This window comes from Zosterops lateralis, assembly GCF_965231275.1.
Source record: "Zosterops lateralis genome assembly, chromosome: 5".
Classification (NCBI taxonomy): domain Eukaryota; kingdom Metazoa; phylum Chordata; class Aves; order Passeriformes; family Zosteropidae; genus Zosterops; species Zosterops lateralis.
In genome coordinates this window covers 3144046-3166624 of record NC_139766.1, presented here as the reverse complement: position 1 = coordinate 3166624, position 22579 = coordinate 3144046, and the positions used below count along the sequence as shown (strand labels likewise).

Sequence of the window (22579 nt, the reverse complement as noted above, 5' to 3'; positions counted from 1 at the left end):
TGGGAGAAATGCTAATTTAGGGAGAGATAAGGGTTTGGAAGGTGCTGCTTTAGAGAGGGTTGTTTATTTAGAGCATTCTGATTTGGGATAGATGCTGGTTTGGAAGGATGCAGATTTTGGGAGATGCTGGTTTGGGGAGAGATGCTGGTTTGTGGGATGCTGGTTTGGGGAGGGATGCTGGTTTGGGGAGGGATGCTGGTTTGGGGAGAGATGCAGATTTTGTGGGATGCTGGTTTGGGGAGGGATGCTGGTTTGTGGGATGCTGGTTTGGGGAGGGATGCTGGTTTGTGGGATGCTGGTTTGGGGAGAGATGCTGGTTTGGGGAGAGATGCTGGTTTGTGGGATGCTGGTTTGTGGGATGCTGGTTTGTGGGATGCTGGTTTGACTGATGCTGCTCTGGGAAGGGAAACCGGAGGGGAGTGACAGGGTTGGGGCTGGGAGAGAACCCCTGGTGCACAAAACCACCCCAAAACCCAGGGGCTGCCTGTGGCATCAAGGTGCAGGGCAGGACTCTGTCCCCAGAGTGATCCATCAGTGCTACCCACGGCTCTCCTGCCTCTTCTCCCTCTTCTCCAAGAAACCAGAAGGCAGGAAAACCAGCGGGAGAGGGGGAGACCAGAAGAAAAGGAACATTTGGGTTTGGCACCAGCACACTCGTGTCACTCATGGGCTGTCAAAAACATCTGTACAGGAAAAACACCATCAACAACCTCCTGCCCCATCCAGCCATGAATATTCTTGTTGTTCCCACATCCTTTTTCCAGCTACACCGAAGGCAAGCTCAGCAAAGTGAAATTAATGTGCAGGGAGGAATCTGCTGCCTGTGAGTATCCACCCTCTCCTTCTCCCCCCCAAAAAATGCTGGGACTGGCTCACAGTGATCAGGAGGGGTTTGTTTGGGGGGGCTGGACATAGGAGGGTGTTGCCAGCTGTGGTCCCTCTTCTGCAGTGGTTTTATCCTTTACTCATCTTCACATAAGGTGGGGAATTGAGGCAGAGAACCATAAAAATCAGCCTGGACATCACTTAGGGTGGCTGAATATGTTTTCCCCCTGCCCCTCATTAGTTTGCTCTCATTTTCATCATTAACATCCCTTTCCTGCTGGACAAACAGCCCAGGCCCAGTTAGAGTGAGGGGAATGGGGGTACCCTGGGTGGGGAAGGGGCTGTTCTGCTTGAGCATCCCAAAGGAAACAGTGATCCCACTGCAATCCTCCCTGGAAAACCTTTGTGTTTGTTTCAAAATGCCTTGAAAAGCTCCACAGGAGGCAGGGAGCAATGCTGGAGGGGATTGAACCCCAGAGCACCGCTCTGCCCCCTCCAAGGGAAACTGAGGCACGCAGGGAAGTGTTTTATGTATCAACGCTGGGGGCTCCCAGCTCCTGCCGTGTGATTTTGGAGCATGAATCAACCCGGGTGGGTGACAATCCTGGGCTTTGGGGCTTTTACTGAGTGAGATGAGGGCGATTTCCTCCCCTCCAGGGGGGTGAAGGTGGCCACAGCCCCTGACTCAGCCCTCCATGGGACCAGAGGGAGCGGCGAGTTCCCGACTTTGGCCCGTGACGCTGCATCACCCCCGTGGGGGATTTAATGACCAACATCATTAGCACCAGCCTCGTTTCCCCATCCAAACCCATCCCTTCACAGCTGGAGCACAAAACCCACTTACGTTGCAGGGCCGAGGAGGACGCAAAAGCCCTCGGCTGGGAAAACTTTTCTTTAAAAGAACCCCAAATGTCAGCTCTAAATTGGGTGTTAGGCGCTCGTGCTCCGTCTCTTCATTACTGTATCGTAAAATTACATTAGCCGGGAACGATCTGCATTCAAATGACTCTGTGTCTGGAATGATAACGCAGGAATATGAGATTAAAATGTAATTATGCTCTTTAAAGTCAAGGAAGGTTAATAAAATGTTTTTCCAAGTTGCAGAGGCTCCGCAGCCACAACGCAGAATCACTTACGGGAATCAAGGGGAGGATGAGGTGGGAACGGGGAGGGGGAAACGAGGTAGAAAACACAAAAAGGGGGTTTTGGTGAGGGAAATATCGGGGTCAGCCGGGGTGAGTCATGGGATAAGTGATCCCAGGGGGATGGATTTCCCAGGAGCGGGCAGAGCCCTGCTGAGCTGGGATGGTACCTGGTACCTGGGGTGCTGCTGGGCCCCCATCCCACACCCTGCTCCCAACTGAGGATTTGGGGCCACTCAGAGTCCTACCCCAAATCCCCCAACACCAGCCCCAGGGTCCCTTCTCTGTGTCTCCAGCAGCGGATTTGCTCTGCCACGTCCCTGCTCTTCCCCAGGCTCTTCTTTCCCAGGGGATGCCCCTTCCTTAGGGCTGATCTAACGAGGGAATCCATCGGGGCGTCAGTGGCTGCCTCCCTATCCCAGCTCCCCTCGGGAATGGGGAAAATCCCAAAGGCCTGACCTGGGCTGGGAATGGGGCAGCACGCTCAAATCTGTCCCCTTGCTCAGCCAAAATACAGCCCCAGCTCTTGTAGACACCAGCAAAGGGGCTGGGACTGCCAGAGGGGCTCAGCCATGGAGATCATGGAATTTTTGAGGTTGGAAAAAGTCTCCAAGATCATCGAGTCCAACCATTCCCCCAGCACTGCCAAGGCCACCACTGACATGTCCCCAGGTGCCACATCCACAAGGCTTTTAAATCCTTTTAGGGATGGGGATTCCACCACTGCCTTGGGCAGCTGTGCCAGTGCCTGACCACCCTTTCCATAAAGAAATCTTCCCTAATATCCAATGTGAACCTTCCCCTTCCTTCATTAACAGCAGGAGCTTCGTTACTCTGGAGCCCCCAGGGAGGTTTGTGAGAGCCCCTTTGGAGGCAGGAGAAGGGATGGAGGTGATGGAGCTTGGCTGCAGCACACAGAGCTCCCAGTGCCAAAGTTTAACCAGGATGAACGAGAACCACAGCATTGAATCAGGATCAATCAGAAAAATGGGATGAATTTCACTGATTTGTGCATTTCCTGCCTTTGCCGTGGCTGGAGGGGGATGCAGCAAGGAAGGAGAAACTTCTGGAAGATGTCACTTGGAGAGGAGGGTCAGGCTGGCAAGGGAGAGCTCCCTGCTCCTGCCTGGGAGCTCTAATGCTCCTCAAATGGATCTGTCACTGTCACCGTGGCCCCGTGGCTGATGGGGGGTTAATGGCTGGGGGGTGGCAGGGAGGGGGATCCTGCACCTCCTCCTCTCACATCACGGATAAAAATGCTCCTCTGTTTCCCTGACAGCTGGAAAACAGCTTTGATGTCTCTTTAAAGGCAGCACAGCCAACGTCAAGATTGGCTGGGGCACTGTTTCATCATTCCCATGGCCAAATCCACCCTGCTGGGATGTGGACATCACTGCAGGAAGTCACTGACCAACAAGGGATGGATTTGTCCAAAAAATGCCTGAAGGACAGCATTAGAGTAAATTGCTCAGGCTGCAGTCAATTCCAGCTCCCAGGGAGAAGACAGGCTTGGCTCTGGGAATAAACGTGCTGCTGGCATCCATATGGGAGCTGACGAGGGATTGCTGTGGGTCCAGGCAGAGGCAGCCAAGGAAATTCCTGGTCACTCACCACCTTGGGGTGCAGAGAGGGTCCTGCTGCCCACAGGGGTTTCAGTGCCCTGGGATGAGTGAAGGGGACTCACAGCCAGCTGGGGTAGGTGGTCCTTCCCTGAGCTCCAAGATGTGGGGGCAGAGGGAAACTCATCCCTGGATCTTCTGTAAGAGGGGACACAGCAGGTGGAATGTGCTGCCAAGGGCCCCAGAGGGAAACTGGGGGATGAAGGCTCTGAGAACCTGCAGTGAGGTGGAGATGAGCAGGGAAGGGGACCTGATGTCCCAACACCACCCCTTCCTTCCAACCCCCGCTCCGTGTGGCTCCTGCAGAAAGAAGCAGATTATTTGGGAGATGGTTCCCACCTGGGTCACTCCCCACTGGCGGGACCCCACAAGGAACTTTTGGGCACCGGAGTTTGTCAGTGGCTTTAGAAGCATCCAAGCTTTGCTAGCTGTGGAGAAAGTGATGTCTCTGAGGATCCAGAGGCAGCCATCCATCCTTCCCCCTTCCCTGGGGGAGGTGTGAGAGCTGAATCACCCCGGGATGGCTCACTGCAAACACGACACCACCACTGCAATGGAGTGGATTTACTGCCTCCGAATCGTGGGGCTTTTAGGAATTCTGTGCTTATTTTCTAAGTGTTTATTATTTTAAGACGTGTGATTTTCTATTTTTGCTGGGAATGGAGACGGGCTGTGAGCTCCTGCTGACGCAGACAGGGAGCAGGATCGGTGTGGGGCCAGCACAAAGCCAAGTTCCAGTGGATGAGCAGCTCCCTCCCGTGCCAGGAACACGACAAACGTTGCTCAGGTGCCTTTTGAGAGCAAATAAAGGTGTGAGCAAGGTGAGCTGAGTCAGCTGGAGGCTCGTTATGACCCAGAACATCAATTAAGTGTCACCAGCAGGGGGTTGTAGAGGTGACAAACCCTTTGATGTCACCTTACCCAGGCATATCCAGGACAGAACTTATCCAAGTCATTTTGTTTTTGTCTGGCTTTTTTCTGAGCACCTCTCTGAAGCCCCCAGGGGTGAGTCTCATCCCTGTGATGCACAAGGCTGCTGCTACAACCCCTCTGAACCCATGGTCTGCAGCTCCTCCATGTTGATTTGGATATTCCAGCCTGTTTGTTTCCTCCTCTGCCAAGAGATGCACTCCACAACATCACTGAGCCCCAGGATGAGACTAATGAGGAGGCAGAGAGAGACAGAACCTGACTTTAAACATTTTATTAAGGCTTAAATGTCTATCAGCCAGCCAGGAGCTGGGCTGGGCACACGACATAAACCGAGAAGGTGGGATGGGATGGCTTTTCTACAAGAGTCTGGATGAGCAGGGTGAGATCACTGCCAGCTCCTCACACCTCACACGGCCTCTCACTCTTGATCCCAGGATGAGAGAAATGCTCCCAGCAGGGAGGGGAGGGCGAGGTGGGGAAGGGGAGGAAGTCAGAGGGGGCTTTTGTGTGTTGTTGTCACTCACAAGGACTTTACCTGCTCCACAACCGGGTGGCTGCTGGTCAAACGTGGCATGAAACTCGCAGGGGGGAAGCTGAGCTGGTCCGAAAGGCACCTGTGCTAAACCTCTGAGCCTCGGGGGCAGTGCTGGAGACCAGTCCTGGATAAATACATATTCCTTGATAAAGAAGCTATGGCTTTTTGTCATCCTCAGGCTCCGGCGCCGCGCTCTAACCCCTCCCACCCCCCAGTGCTCTGTAAGCACAAGACCGAGTCCTCTCCACTCTCCCGGCGGCTCCTCTGGAGGCTCTGTGTGGACACGGGGCACAGCAGCAGCTCCTTCTCGGTTCTCCTCTCGGGGCTCAGAAGTGAACCCTCCGGACATCGTGCGTGGCCGCCGCCCTCTTGCAGCTGCCGCAGTGGATGGGGGAGGCCGGAGCCTTCTGGCGCTCGGCCAGGCAGGGCCGGCACAGGAGGTGCCCGCAGGGGAGCTGGTACACCGGCTCCGTCTTGAAGTAGCAGGAGAAGGATTTGCCGCAGGAAGCGCATCCCTGGGTCTGGCCGCTCCTGCCGTGCTCTGCAAATACACAACCACAGAAATCAGCAGGTTGGAAAAACCTCCAGAGATCACCAAGGCCAGACTGTGACCCAACACCACCGTGTCCAGCCGTTCCTGGTGATTCCACCCCAAACAGCGTCTGATCACCCCTTTGTTGGAACCCTGGGCACTGAGAATTTCAGGCTTTCTGTGCTGACAGACACTGACCCCTCCAAGAAAACACTGCACTGGACCTGAGGTCGTGGAAGAGGCTTCCAAAATTGAGTGACAGCACTGGGATTTATGGGTGTGTAGTTTGAATAGAAGTGTGTGATATCACATGGTGGAAAACGTAAGAGTTGAAGGTTTTAGAATAAAGTAATATATATATAAAGCAAATGGAGGATTTAGGGTGCAGGCTAAGTCCTTCTTTTTCACCTTCTTCGTGGGTCTGGGTGTATTTGGTAATTGGACAGAAAAGTCCACATTGTGGCCACAGGTGGTTGGTTATTGGGTTAAAAGTTAAAAAAAATTAGGTGTCATTTCTTAATTGGACAGTTTATTCTTAAAAGGCCTTGTAGAGAGAGAGAGACCATTTTTAGTTTATTAGCTTGGAGTGCTGTAGAACTCACAGTTTATGAGACTGTGATATAGATAAGAATTAATAAACATTTGAGTCCAAACAAGAAATACCATCTCAGGCATTTAATCCTGACTCTGGCAGAAAGAAGCTAAAACACATCACCCTTCCTGTGAAGAAATCCCTCCTCATGTCCAGCCTAAACCCCACATGGCACAGCCTGAGAGCATAAAACAAAGGGACAGAAGAAGTGGGTTAGGCAGGGAGTGTGACCCACCCCTTCTGTGCCAGTGCTGCCCAAATCTGAGGCCCCCAGGCCCCAGGTGGAACAGCTGAGGTGTCACTTGGCATTCCTGTCACACACGACCCATCCAGGGCTACTCAGCTCTCAAACAGCAGCAATTTTAGAGGGGACAGGAAAAAAAGCTTAAGAGTTGAATGTCACTGTGAAACAGCAAAAGCTGTCTGGGGAGGGGGAGAAAGGGAAAAACAGGCACAGACAGACAGAGCCCTTCCCAGGGTCACCTGGTCCCTCTGAAGCCCCTTCTGAGCCATGAGCAGGCAGAGCCTCAGCCAGGGGAAGAGAACCCAGAACATCTGGAGGGACATCTGAAGATTCAATGCTTCTAAGAGATAATTTTGGGAATTTTTTCTCTTCCAAGAAAAAATTTAGCCTCTCCCAAGTTTTCTGCTTTAACCACCTGCAAATTCTCTGCCAAGGCTCTCCCAGGCTGAGCTGTCCCTCCTCCCTGCAATTCCCTTGCTGTGGTTTGTTCTGTCCCATTCCTACTTTCCTTCCCACCTCCTTTCCTCATGATGAGCCAGGACTCCCTGTGCCATCACCTCTGCACCCCAAAGAAATAATTTTGGGAATGCACACACAGCTGGATGAGTGGCTGGGGAGCAGGTGGGAGGCAAACAGGGAGGGCTCTGTAGCCTGGATTATGTACACTCAGTCCTGCTGGGATTAGGGATGTCACACAGCATTTCAAAGAATCTCAGAATGGTTTGCGTTGGAAGGAATCATAAAGCCCATCCCATTCCACCTCCTGCCATGGGCAGGGACACCTTCCACTATCCCAGGCTGCTCCAAGTCCCATCCAACCTGGCCTTGGACACTTCCAGGGATCCAGGGGCAGCCACAGCTTCTCTGGGCACCCTGTGCCAGGGCCTCCCCATCCTCACAGGGAAGGATTTCTTCCCAATATCCAATCTCATCCTACTCTTTTAGTTTACAAACATTCCCCCTTGTCCAGCCATCATCTATCTGTATAAAGTGACTCTCCCTATTTTTTTCCAAGGCCCTTTTAAGCACTGGAATTTGCTGGAATCTCCTGCAGCATCTCCACACCAGACTCACTCTCCACCCCCAGCTCACTCCACGCAGCTCACAGGCAACACTGAACCACTCAGCCCAAACTGCAGAGCTCTGAGAACAGTCTGAACTAAGCTGGAGCAGGCTGAGCACTGTGTCCAGGCACAACACATCCCAGATCATCCTTGAGCAGCACAGACAGCCCAGAACATGGGAAAATCACAGGACTGGTGCCACAGCCTGCTCTGACTGTGGGCATGGACAACATCCCACACCTTGTGGGGCTCAGCAAGGCCTAACCTGCCTCAGTGGGAGAATAAACCAGCAAAACTGCTGAGACAGAGACAAGGATTGTGAAGTAAAGCTTGCTGGGAGACAATGTCATATTTTTATATGGAATATATAATACTCTGGGCTCTCAACAACAATCCCTGTTAACCCAGCTCCAGCTCCCACAGGTGATCCAGGGGTGCCTGTTGCTCACCAAGGACTGTGTCCACGCTCCAGGAACTGCTGCAGCTCCCCTCTCCTGGAGCCTGTTGCTGGCTCTTCATCAGCTTGGCTGTGAAGGAGGGCATGGAGCTGAGGGCCGAGGTCAGGGCAGTGTCCAAACTCTCCGACAGCTTCTGCTCGTGGGACACCAGGTCTGCAAAGGGAAACACAAATACCAAATCTGCACAGGGAAACACAGAGACCAGGTCTGCAAAGGGAAAATCAGAGACCAGGTTTGCAAAGGGAAAATCAGAGACCAGGTCTGCAAAGAGGAACACAAATACCAAATCTGCAAAGGGAAAATCAGAGACCAGGTTTGCAAAGAGAAACAGAGACTAGGTCTGCAAAGGGAAACAAAGACACCAGGTCTGCAAAGACAAGAAAAAGATGGAGAAGCAGATGCTGGGGAAAAGAATCTCTGATGCAAACACTGCCTTGGCTCTGGAGGATTTTAGGAGCCCTGTCACTTGTTTTGTTGAGAGGTGTCTTTTCCCCACTGAGGGCCTGGGATTTGGAGTGGAGTGCCTTGTCTCCTTTGGGTCCTAGAGGTGGAATGCTCTATGGATTACCACCAGACATTCATGTGATGTCCCAGTGCCAACTCATACAGGATCAGATTCACTGAGGTTGGAAAAGTCTTCCAAGATCATCGAGCCCAACCCTTAACCCAGCACTGCCAAGGCCACCACTATATTATGTCCCCAAGTGCCACATCCACATGCTTTTTAAATACCTTCAGGGATGGGCAGCCTGTGCCAGGGCTGGGGGACCCTTTCCATGAAGGAATTACCCCTAATATCCTCCCCAAACCTCTCCTGGCATATCTTGAGGCTGTTTCCTCTTGTCTCCTGGGAACAGAGCCTGACCCCACCTGGCTGCACCCTCCTTTCACGGAGTTGTAGAAATCTGCAGGACTGAAAGAGGGCAAAACTCCAAATAACCCAGGAAGTGGGTTTTTTTTCCCTGAAATCGTGGACACTCCCTCAGCTGGCTCCTGAAGATCCCAGCCCAGCCTTGCTCCATGCAGCTCAGGGAGAACATTTAAACCATTAATAAAATCCGTGGGACTTGTTTTTCCCTCCCTGTCCCAGTTGTGAGCCACAGGGCCAGGGCTGGACCCTCCCTGCAGGGCTGCCCTGTGCGGCACCGACGGCGCTAATTAAGATGAAGCATTAAGAGAATGTCGTCTGCATCACTAATTCTGTTAAATCCATCTCCCAGAGGGGCAGCTCGCAATTGGTGCTGCACATTTGCTCCACCAATCAAGGCTGATGATCCAGTGAAGCACAAGCTCCGTGGGCTGAGCACTCTGCTTTGATTTATGTATGGACACGGCAGCCCCGGGAGCGCCGGGACCCACAGGGCAGCTCCTGCTCCTGTGAGGCTGGGGCACATCCTGGTGGGAGCTGTCACACACCTCCACAGCCAAAATAACCAAAGAGTCCTCCTAAAAACTCTAGGATGAGGGATCAGAGCACAAATGTGCAGTCTGACTTTTCCCTGCTCTTCCTGGTACCACCCGACATCAATTATTTTCAGCCGAAGAATTTGTTTAAAATCAAACAGCCACCTGAGCTTTGTCCTCAAAACGTTTTTGGGCAGACTGGGAGAAGGGTGAAGGCAGTGACAGGTCCCAGCAGCTCTGTGTCACCTTTTGACATGTCCCAGAGCACTGGGTTAGAGCAGACCAGGAAACTGGGCTTACCTGCCTGGAGAGCCAACCATGAAATACTCACACACCTGGATTTACACCCTTTGTCCTCAGGTGCCACATCCTCATGGCTTTTAAATCCCTCCAGGGATGGGAACTCCACCACTGCCCTGGGCAGCTCTGCCAGGGCTTTTTGTGAAAGAATTGTTCCCAAACAAATTGTGAAAGAATTGTTCCCAAAATCCAATCTAACTCTCCCCTTGTATCCTCCTGTCCCTGTTCCCTGGGAGCAGAGCCTGACCCCCACCTGGCTCCATCCTCATTTCAGGTTCCACCTGAGCCTCCTTTTCTCCATATCTTGCAGGACATTTTGCATTCCCACATCACTGGGAAAAGGATGGATGAAGGGAAACCAGCACACATTCCCTTCCCCTGCAGCCACAAGTCACATTCCTTGTCTAATTTAGCCTCTCCCAGGTTTTCTGCTTTAACCACCTGCAAATTCTCTGCCAAGGCTCTCCCAGGCTGAGCTGTCCCTCCTCCCTGCAATTCCCTTGCTGTGGTTTGTTCTGTGTTCCATTCCTGCCTTCCTTCCCACCTCCTTTCCTCGTGATGAGCCAGGACTCCCTGTGCCATCACCACTGCACCACCAGACCTTTCTTTTCCTATTTTTGTAAGACACAATAAATCCCCCTGGATAAAGAAACTTCAAACCAGGATGGTGAGAAAAATATTATCTCCACGTGGGAGGAAGAGAAAGGAAATTCAAACTTAAAGAGGAATAGGGTGACCTGAGCAAACAAGGGCTGTGAAATACTGAACAGGGAACACGGGAGGTGGATGAAATGACCCAGCTCCACCACACCCATCAACAGCCTGGAAGCTTTCTAGAGGTGTGATGAGAACTTGCACTGGATTTGTCCTGATTTGAAACCCCAGCCTGGGGCTGTCCCAACACTCAAGGAACAGAGGTGACTTGGGGGAAGCCATGATACCTGTGGAACAGTCCATCTGGATCAAGTGGCAGTCACTGTCAGTTTTCATTTTTTTAGCACTGTTCTCTGAGGTAGCCGTGACAAGTAAGTTTGTAGCAGAAAAATAGGGCGGCTGCAGGGAGCCCTGATCCATGCAGTCCATTTTCCTCTTCAGAGAAGACATGGTGATGGAGGAGGGCACCAGGCTCTCCGAGGCGTGAGCCCTCCCCAGCAGGTTGGTGCCAGGGATGCTGTGCTGCAGCAGGAAATGGTCTATCCTGGCCTTGAGGGTGGGGTGAGGTAGGGGCTGTGAGTGCTGGCTGAAGGCCACCCCTGTGAAGGGGTCGCTGGGAACACGGCCCCAAGACGCCTCGCTCCGGTTGCATTTCTCCAGGGTGGTCTGGTCGATCACCTTCCCAGAGGGCAGGAGCATGGGTAAAGTCATGATCTCCAGAGTGATGGGGTCCAGGAATTCTTCGGGGATGTCCTGGACGACGTCCACCAGCTTGTGCAGGGTCTGCTGCTCGTTGGCACTGAAGGGGACGCAGTCGCTCTCCATTGGCGTCCAGGGCTCCGGCTTGACGCTGCCGATGTCCTGGGCCAGGAACTGGGAGGCCACCTGGAAGACGCCCTCAATCACCTCCTGTGGGCAGGACTTGGCAGGTTGTCCCCACACCTCCAGCCTCTTGATGCTGGGCAGGCCCCCCCCGGCCACGTGGGTGATGCAGATTTTCAGGTGGGACACGTTGCTGAGCGAGGCCGGCCCTTTGTTCCAGAGGTCTTGGGACACCGAGCCGGGATAAGAGAAGACATTTTCCATCTGATGGAAGGGAGGCCTCGGCTTGAAGCCTCTGTGGCCAAAAGTCACTTTGCTCTGATTTTTTAAGACAGCTTTGCCCACCAGGGTGAAGGTGTCCTTGTCTGACACGGGCTGCCCGGCCAGACCTGAGCACTGCCCCTCAGGGCTCTGCCAAGAGGTTTTGTTGCATGAGGTAGAGGTGTAAACTTCCAGCCCGGAGAAGGTCTGGTAGCCCCCGGAGGAGATGTCGATGTTGATCCTGCAGATCTCGATGTTGAAGGGGAAGGAGATGGTGACGTGCACCGGGGGTTTGATGAAGTACTCGCTGCGGAAGCCGCGGTTCCTCCTGGCCAGGTCCTCGGAGATCAGGTTCTCCACCTCGTAGCCATCGGCAGAGATCTGTGTACCAGCACAAAACTGGGCTCAGTTGGGAGCAAGGGAATACAGGGAAGCCAATTTCACAAGCACTCCCAGGGATTCTCAGGATGTGCAGCTCAGGCCAGGCAGGAGATCCTGCTGTAAGGCAGAGCAGACCCATTCCCACCCACCCTCCTCCAGCCACATGCACCCATCCCCTCTTCCTGCATCCTGTTACCATGTACACACCTGATTTAACTGCTGCATGAATGGAAAATTAGGGATAATTCATGGTTTTGGCTGGCTCAGTGAAATAAGTCAAGGAGGAGAGGGTGGCTGGGAGCAGAGGATGAGCGTGGGGGAGATGGGAATCTCCTCTTTCAGTCTCCCTTTTCAGGTGGGAGTCTCCTGATTTTCTCTGTGCCTACTTATCCATGTGGAAATGCACTTGGAATCACAGTTACAGGATTCCAGAGAAAGTCTGGATGTGAATCAGCCTCTGGGAGCCACCTCGCCCATCCCTGAGGGAGATCCATCAAACCAGGCTGGGTCTGGTTTGGAACATCCAAACCCACCCTCTGCTCTGCTCCTGGCCAGACTGATTCAACCCATTCCCTTTCCTGGAAGCCCCAGACTATGAGAAATCTGCAGCCCTTGCTGAATGGACAAATAAAAACGAGGAAAATCCACTTATTCCACCTGTTTAATATGGTCTTGATCATGACAATCACACCAAACCTCTGTGGCATTGGCTGGGTCTCTCCATAAAAAGATTCCACCACTGCTGCTTTTGCAGCACAGTCTTTACAAAGCCAAGGCTGTCCTGGATTTTGGGGTGGAAACTTACAACTAAAAAATAGATTTGAATGAAAACTGAGTTTCTTAAAGAGATTCTGATGTGCTGAGTGAAACCAGAAATACTTGGGAAGTAACTTCAGCAAACATTATCAAGAGCTGTGTGTTCCAATGGGCAGAGGGAAAGCTGGAATATTGCAGGGAAAAAGAGAACTCAAGCCAAAGAACTTATACCTGGAAGCACATAATGCTGTCTGGTTATGAGATCCTGCAAAATTTGGGCTTTTCCCTCCAAAATTTAGTGTGTGCCACATCAGAGCAGTGATGGTGATTATCCCAGAGCAGCAGTGAACAAGCTTCCCCTCAGGATAATTCCACCTAATCCCTCCATCCCTCCCACTCCCCCAAAACCCCCTCATCACAATTTTACCTTGTTGCAGTGAATTCTTGGCTTGAACTGTGGGAGACAGACGTTTATTACCATCTTGGCAGCTGGAGAGAGGTCACTGGCTGAGCATCAGAGTCAGCTTGGGAAAAAGAAAATTAAAAATAAAGGAAGTGAATATCCATGAGCAGTGAAAGGATCTTGTGTTTTGGATGAGTTACAAGCTTGGGAATTCCTAAAATGCAGCTCAGGTCTGACTCCAGGAGGTGAAGCCAATATAAACCCAAATGAATGTGGTGGAGAGATGAGATTGAGAGAGAGAAAAAAAAATCACATTAATATTAATTAGTGAACCTGTGGAGAAAAATCAAAGAGAAAATGCCTATTTTAACTAAAACCACCTATGAACAGACCAGCAGTTAGATCTGAAGGTTTATCAAAGACGCAGGAGTTTTGTAGGTGTAGAAAAGCACCAGCACAGCACAGGAGGCTGTCACAGTGAGTCCAGATTAACCACAAATATTAATAATTGGTGTTAAATAACTCCAAGGGAGCAGAGGGCACGGAATAGCTCTGAGGGAGATGTCTGGGATCTGAACACCAAATCCTTCTGCCAGCATTCATTAAAGAAACTCCAGTGAACACACCTTCTTTCCCATTGAAAAAAAAAAAAAAAAAAAAAAAAAAAAAAAAAAAAAAAAAAAAAAAAAAAGTGACTGGAATTGGCTCTCTCAGAACCCTTTTAAGAATGAAATTATCTGTGAGGTGAGAGATTTAACCTCATGTTAACCCCAGTAAAATGTCACAGCCCTGGGCAACCTTGCAAATCAGGGACTCGCTGCCTCCTCCAAGAACAAGCAGCTCTTTAATGATTTTCCACTGATCTGTTGGTTCAGCCCAAATGAAATTGGCCTTCTGGGGGCACGTTGGAAAGGCAGAATTAATGAGCTCCCTGTGCTGCATCTGCCAAGGAGAAAGGTGGAATTCCAGGCACAAATCCCACGGATAAAACCCAACCCAACATGGAATTCACACCTGCAGAGAGCAGAGTTTGGTTACAATGCCTTGAATGAAGCACGTGTGAACCTTACAAGAGGAACAGCCAGGTGAGCAGCACTTCTATCCTGAAATTTGGTTTGGCAGCCATGAGGAGCAATTCCTGCTCCTCAAGGAGCAGCACAAGCACACACCAACTCTCCTCCAACACGACTTTCCTGCCTTTCTGAGTCTGAGAGGTTTCCAGAGCTGGGCTGCCAGTGAGGAACTGTTTAAACTGGTCTGACTTTTGGCACTCACATCTTGACAGTTATGCTATAGGCTGTGCCTCAAAACTGCTCATTTTGAATCAAAATGAATTTACCAAGTGGTAAATTCATTTGGCCCTCAGCACTCATGTTATGAAAAGTGGCAAAACAACTCTCCTTGCTCCCTTCCTTGGGAAAATTCAGGATCCTCCTCCTGTTTTATCTCTCCACTCTTTCCTGGGCTGAAGATTTCTGCAACATGAGGAGCTCTGTATGGGTATTTTATAGGATTTTCTCCTATTGTTTCTGACCCTGAGAGAAAGAACTCAGGTTAATTTTTCCAGTCTCAATACCTCAGTATGAAAATGGATTATTCTGCATTTTCAAGTCACTGCACTCCCTTCTGCTGAAAGACTCTGCTACAAAAGCTGAGTCACTGAGTTGCTTTTATCCATGGCTGGGTTTTTGTTTTTTTTTTCCTCTCTCTTCAGTGTGTGCCTTCCCTAAGGTGAACAAAGACCTTTGGATGGAGACAGTGAAACACAGACCTTAAAAAAATCCTCAGTGGTTTTGGACAAGGAATTTTAAAACAGACTGTCTGCAGTTTGTCACCACAACTTTTCCTGGTGTCTTTTATGAGACTACAGAGCTGCTGCCATAAGGAACGTGCATGGTGGACACCAAATAAAGTCCTTGGATCATGAAATGAGTGTCCTGAGGTCAGAGCACCCCAACCCTCAGTCCCACTCAGCATCCAGATTCCATCCTAAAGGAGAAACCCAGGCTGTGCTCTCAGCTCCATGGGGATGGAAACACGAGGACACAGCTGGGTGTGTTCCTGGCACCCAGCTCAGCCTCATGACTAAATATCCTCTGCTCCTGCTCTCACAGAGGCACCAAATCCAACCACTCTTGTTTAGGGCAGAGAAAGAAGCAATCACAGAGAAAGAAGCAATCACAGAGAAAAACGAATCATTAGTAGGTTTTATTTGTGGTGGAAGCGTCTGAGGATCCAGGTACAAAAGGGAAGTACAGATGTCACCAAAGCAGAAATGGTCACACAGAGCACCTGCCAAAAAAACTGAGCCAAACCCCCAGAGACCATTTCACCCAGCACCCAGCCACTGGGGGATGCACTGGGGAGGCTCTGGGCAAGCTCTTGCCCCTACTAGCCAGCCTTGGTGAGCAGTGCTGGGCAGAACACTTTGTAGTGGAGGTAGCTGAGCTTCTCGGAGCGCGTGCGCTTGAGCAGAGGGAACCATTCCCAGAAGGGAATCTCCACCACCACGTAGCCCAGCAGCCGCAGCTGCCGCCGCTTCAGGCAGTGCAGCCCCAGCAGCCTCTTGGAGCCGTAGCAGAAGTGGTTCCTGTTGGACACCTGCAGTGCCAGCCTCACCTCCTGAGGCTGCCAGAGCCCTGGTTTAGGCACAACCTGTGATGTGGCACCTGAAGGAAGGGCTCTGTCAAAGCACGGTGTTCTTGCAGCGTCCCCTCGCTCCTGTCCAGGAATCCTGGCTTCATTTCCCACTCCCGTGGGACTCTGGTTATGAGCTCTCCCCTGTATGAGCTGAGACATTAAATCATCTGTCAGACTAACTCCCATGCCTTTTAGCTTCTCGGCTGCCACGGGATCCTTGAAGTTGAAAGGGATGGGATGTCCATCCATGGCCAAACGCACCTCCAGGTCGCTGGACCTGGTGTGGGGCAGGATCATGTGGTTCTTCACGTACTCAGGGCCTCCCAACACGCTCTCGAGGAGGGACGTGGCTTCCACAATCTCAGGCCTGACGTAGATCTCCCGCTCTGCAAAGCTTGAAACCATTTCAGTGAACTCCTGGCAAAGCTGAGGTGGGAGGCGGCTGCCTTGGTAGGTCGGGCACTCGATTTCAACGCTCTTACCGAGGGTGAACAGGTCCTTGCTGAGCTCATATTTGCTACGTCCGGTTATCCGGACAAACTCCTCCCTTAAAGCAAAGTCTATCAGCTCCTCTGGGAAGCGCTTGACGAATGCCAGGCCAAGCAGAGCAGTAAGGAGATGCTCTGGAAACTTGCTGAACTCATGGAGTTTTGCGTGCAATTGCTTTATCAGGCTGGAGTAAAACTCCTCCCCGTTGGGAGGTTCATAGTCCAGGCACCCAAAGGACCACAGGAATTTGGCAGCATCTTTGCTCCGGCAGTAGGACACCTTGGAAGGCAACGAGGCGGCTACAGCAGCCAAAACATTCTCGTCAAAAAAGTGCAGGGCTGAATAGGTGAGACTGATGTGCATGATGCCCTGGATGTTTGTGGCAGGAATCCGAGCAGGAATCACCTTCCCGAGCTCCCTCATGAGGGGCAGGTGGTCCATGCGGGTGTAGCGGAGCATCTTGAGCACGTTCACCAAGGCGTAGGTGCTCATGTCCTCCATCTGCAGGGCCACCCTGTCTGCAATCCTCCTCATGACGTGGTCAGAAATCCCACTGAGGGACTTGAAGAGCCCCAGGCAGATGGCACCCAGCTCCTCCACGGTGAAGGCGTCCAAGTGCTTCAGGATGGTGCTCTCCACCTTCTGCGCCAAGTCCGCGGGCGCCCTCCGGCCTTCCCCGATGATGTAAAGGAGCTGCACAAACTGGGGCAAGGTGAGGTCCTGCCAGTGCAGGTTGGCAAAGCTGAACAGAATGCCCAGGTAGGAGGGCACGCTGCGCTCCAGGCAGCGCCAGCAATCTGCCACCAGCAGCAGCTGCTCCAGGCCCATGTCCCACGCCCGCCGGCAGAACTCGGCCTCGCACGCGTCGAGCAGGGGGTGGGAGGCCGGCACGGCCAAAGGGACACAAGCCTTTAAAATCTGGATGAGATCCGGGGTGCTGAACAGCCTGATGGCCGTGACAACGTGGTGACACAGGGCACTGAATCTGGGGTCAGATGCCAGCGCTGCGCGTCGCTCCGCTGGCAAACGGCTCAGCTTGAGGAAAGAATCCATCAGAATTCCCGGGCTGCCCTCACACCCATCCACGCCCTGTAAAATCGAGTCCCCTTCCTCTGCAGGGAGGGTCTGTGCTGGCTCAGCGCTGTCACAGCTCAGAGATCTGTACTCAGGCCTCCCCTTCTGGAACACGCGGGGGTCCTCCTTGGAGTTGTGCATTTCCTGCTTTTCCTTCTCCTTGCACAGCGTGGCCAGGATGGTCTGCTCCAGGAGCATGTTGGACTTGGCCTTGGGCAGGGCTTTCTTGACGGGTGGCAAAGCTTGGGAAGAGTCAGCGGGGAATGTCTGCAGAGCCTGTGTGGTGAACATGTCACCGAGGGCCTGGCTGGCCTCCCTATCCACGTGCTGCTGGGAGCCAGCCCTGCCTCTGGCATAGGCAGCTGGATTATACAACACTCTGTAGTCCTGTGGCTTCAGCAGCTGGATTGTAGCCCCGGATTCCGTCCCAGCCTTGGCTGCTCCTGGTTTATCTTGCTTTCCCTTCTTGCTTTTGCTGCTGCCACGCTGGGCCTTGTGCTTGGCTGTGGTGGAAAACGCTGTCACCCTGCTCAGCCCGGGCAATCTTCGGCACATTAGCACCGTAGCCATGGATCTCAACTTAGTGGGGCTCAGAGCTGCTTCCAGGTACTGAAAAAAGGGCAGACGGAGAGTGAGTGGCCTCCACCTCACAGGCAGCACGTTTTTAATCAATCCTTTACGCTACCCAAAGGGAGGAGGCGCCAGTGCCTCCCCTGGCCAGGGCAGCTGGGTCCCTGCAAAGCCACTATGGAATGTCACCTCATGCAAAGGCAGCTCGGGATGAGCAACCAGGTGACCTGGGGTTGGTGTAGAAAGCTGCCAGGCATGACCTGTTATTCAGCAGACACAAGAAACCTGGCACAGACTAGGAGAATTAAGAAAAAAAAATCATGTTTTTTTCATTTTAAGAGACCCGAGCTGTTTTTCTTTCATTCTGAGCAATGAAAAAAAAAAAAAGTGTTTTTGCAGAAGAGCTGCAGCTTCAGGAGGCTTTATGTGTTCAGACAGAGCATTCTGCTGCTTTGGTCACTGTGGTCTGAATCACTGACCACCACCTGAGAAGTTGTCCAAATATCCAGGGTGCCACACTGCCCTTTGCACCTGGAGACAGCATGTGGAGCAAAATCTCCACAGAACAAGTGCAGAGACTGAAAACTGGCCCAAAACCTGCAGATGGAGGTGGGAGGGATGAAGAAATGTGACCAGAGCAAAGTGGGGGAAGAGCAGGGGAGAAATAACACAAATCATTATGTGATGCTACATCCCAGGCCTGAGAACCAGGGGGAACGGAGCTTTAAGGTTCAGATTTGAGAGCATTTCCCAGAGTTTTAGGGTATAGAGGAGGCTTAAAAATGGCTGGTGCCTTCCTAACTCCTGCCTGAGGCAGCTCCAGCTCGCAGGGTGAGGATGAGAAATCCGTAGGAGTCCAGCTGGGTGCTGCCAGCCTGCACTGACTGCCAAACCAGCCTTGTTTACCACGATTCAGATGCTGATCAAAAAAAAAAAAAAAAAAAAAAAAAAAAAAAAAGCACCAGGTCAGATTTTTCTCTTAAATCCTCATCCCACCCAAATGCCCATCACACAGGTGCTATCCACTTCCTTAAAATCCCTCAGTACAAGAAGGAGATGGGGAATCAGGAAAGTCAAAGCCTGGCAGAGATGCTGCCACTGCAACACACACTCTGTGCTCCCCACACGGGGAAATAAATCCTCGTGGACACCTCCTGCTTGTTTCCACGGCTTCCTGATCAGGGATGGAGCAAGATGTGGGATCAGTGCAGGCAAACCCAGTTTTGCAGCAGCAAAATGGGCACTTTGGGGCAGAGGAGGTGGGTTTGGGGTGTGTGAGCAGAATAGGGGGATGGGGGCTCATGTGCAGCTCTGGCTGAGCATCAACTGGATTTTTTTTTGGGTGTATAAGGATCCCCACATCTCCCATGATCCAGGGACACCTTCCACTATCCCAGGCTGCTCCAAGCCCTGTTCAACCTGGCCTTGGGACACTTCCAGGGATGGAATATCGACTGCTTCCCTGAGAAATCCATTCCACTGAAGCAGATGAGGACATCTGGCACCCTCTGCTCCATGGACAGAGCTTGGAGGCAGCAAACACCAGCCAAAGAGGGAGGAGAAGCTGCTGGAGCAGAAACCACCCCAGCAGAGAGGTGAAAAAACCAACTGGGGTGGAGACCAAGAAGCTCTGGGGGGTTTTGGGGTGAAGGAAAGGCAAACTGAAATGTGGATTTGTGGGGAGAGCCATGCAAGGAGGAGGGTACAAGAGAGGCCACTGTGTTTTTAGGATGATCAGTAAATACTGTGAGCTGCTCAACGGCCCACTGGGCACCTTATCTGTATCTCCAAACACCCTGAGGCAGTCCCAGGGGCAGATCAGGCTCTGTCCCACAGACCCCAGGCTGTTCCAAGGCTGTGACTGTCCCATCCCAGCACGAGGAGTCAAATTGTGCCAGGCAGGAGAGACTCTGTCCCTTCCTGCCTGTCTGGGGAGCAGGGAGAGGAAAAGCCTCCTCAGAAGCTGGACAGGAAAACCCGAGCCAAGAGCTGGATTTCAGAGCTCTCCTGTTCAGCTCAAGGGAATGTCTGATAAAATGATCATTCCTGGTTCTGCTGGCTGTGGTGTCCAGCCTCAAGTGGCTGCAGGTGACAGGGGACAAGGCTCAGACTGCACCTGCCTGGGGAAGGAGAAACCCCCTTCTCCTCCAGCACCTCACAGAGCTTGGACCATTAAGAGGGGCTGGAACAAGTTCCAAAAACCATCTTGAACAAGAGGAGGTTTATCCAGGCGAGGCTTTCCCAGCCATTTCCTCGCCTGACTCGATTTCTGAGCGTCTTTATCTATTTTTTTCCGCTAACAAAACCCAGGTTATTTATACAAACCGACTCCTCTCTGCTGTGAAAGGTGATACTCCCCAGGAAATCCAGCACTGCTGCTCCCAGAACCCCTCCCAGCAACAACAGCCCCACTTCAAAGGCAGGGAATCAAAGCCCTGGTGGAGGCTCCGAAGGCGAGCGCCGCGTGCTGCTAAGAATATCCTCCCCGGATTGACTGTGGAGCTGTGACACATTTGGGAATCCAGGCAGTGGAGACATTGCTTCTCTCCTCCTTTTGCTCCAAATCCAGCCAAAAAGAGGAGACCACAAACAGCAGAGCGAGGCTGGGATGGGACAAGACAGTTCCAAGCACCCTCAAGGGCTCCTCCAAGTGATTTTTCCCATGATTTTTCCCACCCCCGGCCCAAATCTTTGTGATCTTTCCAGTTTCCACCCCAGATCTCTTCCAACTCCACCCACACTTTCCCTGGATTTGCCTCTCTTCACCTTGAGCAATCGGCCTTCCCTCCTTCCTTCCTTCATTCCCCCTCCCACTTCACATCCCAACACAGCCAAAATTCCTTCCCACCTCTGGGCAGGTCTCTCCAGAATTTTCACTTCCAGCAGCTCCAAGGAGCTCCAGGAATTTTTGGAGCCGGGTCCTGAAGGCTGGAAATGCCCTTTGAGGAGCTGCTCAGGCATGGAAACGCCTCTGTTTTAAGTGTCACAGCTGAGCATCACTAAACACCTGGAAAAGAACATTCCCAGAGGGATGACAGCCACCCCAGGGGATGTGGAAGGGGAGGTTGGTGCATCCCAAAATGCTGTCAGGGCTTTTGATCCCTCTGGAACACTCAGAGGGGCTTCTGGAATCCCCTCACTCTGTGCTTCCATCCACAGCCAAAGGGCAGAGGGAATCTCCTGGGGATGTGTGAGGAATGATCTGGGCATGAAATGCTGGGGATAAAATGGCTCCTTTTGGCGCGAACTGCTGTGCCTGGGCTGGTGAGGAGAGCAACACAAAATTCTCCAATAGGTTTTGATGTCAGGGTGTGAAATTGCCACTTTTGGGTTTGTTTGGGCCTTTTCCTCCTTTTCTGAGATCACAGACTGGTTTGGGTGGGAAGGGATTTAAAGTTCATCCCATTCTGCCTCCCTACCATGGGCAGGGACACCTTCCACTGTCCCAGGTTGCTCCAAGCCCCATCCAGCCTGGCCTTGGACACTGCCAGGGATCCAGGGGCAGCCACAGCTTCTCTGGGCACCCTGTGCCAGGGCCTCCCCACCCTCACAGGGAACAATTCCTTCCCAATATCCTATCCATCCCTGCCCTCTGGCAGTTCAAAGCCATTCTCTGTGTCCTGTCCCTCCATCCCTTGTTCCTGGTCCCTCTCCAGCTCTCCTGGAGCCCCTCTAGGCCCTGGAAGGGGCTCTGAAGTCCCCCTGGACGCTTCCCTTCTCCAGGTGAGCACCCCCAGCTCTACTCTGTGTCTCCAGAGCAGAGGGGCTCCAGCCCCCGCAGCATTTCCGTGCAATTCCCTTCACCCGGGGGGGGGCTCCAGGGCAGCACCGGGGGCAGGGCTGGAAGCCCCAGTCCCGGTCCTCACCCCTATGACTGCACCTACAGACACATAAGACATAAATTCATACACACAGACGTATAGATCCATATATATATCTCCATATATGTATATGGGGCAATGCAGCCCAGGGAGGGACGAGGGCGGCCCCGCCGGATGAGGGGGCGGCTCGGGCTGGGGGCAGAGGATGGGGACGAGAGAAGAGGAAAGGGAACGGGGGTGGGAAGAGGGTGGGAAGGGGAAGGGAAGGGGCACGGGAAGGGGCCGGGACTCACCGGGGCCGCTCCAGCGCCGGCGCCGCCGCCTCCTCCTCCTGCCCCCTTCGCCTCCTCCCGCCGCTTCCGGTCGCGCGCCGGTGACGCCACTTCCGGTTCCCAGAGCGCGCGCACGCAGCCGGTGGGCGGTGCCAGCGGCGCGCGCGCGGCCCCGCCCCCCGCCCGGCCACGTGACGCGAGAAAAAATCACGTGATATATCGGAATCACGTGACCCACCGCGGGCTCCGCCATGGCGGTCCCGGGGCTGGCCCTGAGGCGCCGCGGCCGCTCCGCAGCCCCCCCCGAGCCCTGCGACCCGCCCGAGGAGCTGTGGCTGCCCCTGGATCTCTGGAAGTGTCCCAGGCCAGGTTGGACGGGGCTTGGAGCAGCCTGGGCTAGTGGAATGTGTCCCTGCCCATGGCAGAAGGCTGGGTTTGGATATTCTGTGAGATCTCTTCCACCCCAAACCATTCCCTCATTCTCTGATGTCTCGGGATGACAGGAAAAATAATCTGACATCACCACCACCAGCTGGGGATGGAGCTCACCTGGTCCAAGGAGCAGCAGAGGGATGGCAGGGCCACTGTGATCACCCAACCCCAATCCCTGCTCTAAAATCCAGCTCCAAACACACAGACCTTTCCTGCAGGGAGCAAAAATGCTTTTGTTTTTCTGGGGTTTGCTTTTTTGGGGGGGTCGAAATCAAAACATTTTATTATTATTATTATTTCCTGTGAAGGTGGAGATTCCCTGCTACAGGCTGCTCAGAGACGCTGTGGCTGCCCCT

At 52.7% G+C, this 22579-nt stretch overlaps 1 protein-coding gene across 2 annotated transcripts; it reads right to left on the bottom strand.

Annotated features, from left to right (window-relative positions):
• Positions 1–5259: 5259 nt before the first annotated feature.
• LOC310909327 (RING finger protein 37-like) lies at positions 5260–21887 on the bottom strand. Of its 2 annotated transcripts, XM_083861027.1 has the most exons (5): positions 21813–21887; positions 12950–13046; positions 10590–11766; positions 7936–8097; positions 5260–5595 (listed from the first exon to the last, which is right to left on the bottom strand). In XM_083861027.1, exons 2-5 carry the CDS (start codon positions 13001–13003, stop codon positions 5381–5383), a joined length of 1608 nt encoding a protein of 535 aa, XP_083717153.1. In that variant the 5' UTR covers positions 13004–13046; positions 21813–21887; the 3' UTR covers positions 5260–5380. The 2 variants fall into 2 exon arrangements, with proteins under 2 accessions (XP_083717153.1, XP_083717152.1); XM_083861026.1 differs by lacking the exons at positions 5260–5595; positions 7936–8097; positions 10590–11766; positions 12950–13046 and adding an exon at positions 15120–17737 and having other exon boundaries at positions 21813–21871.
• Positions 21888–22579: the final 692 nt, after the last annotated feature.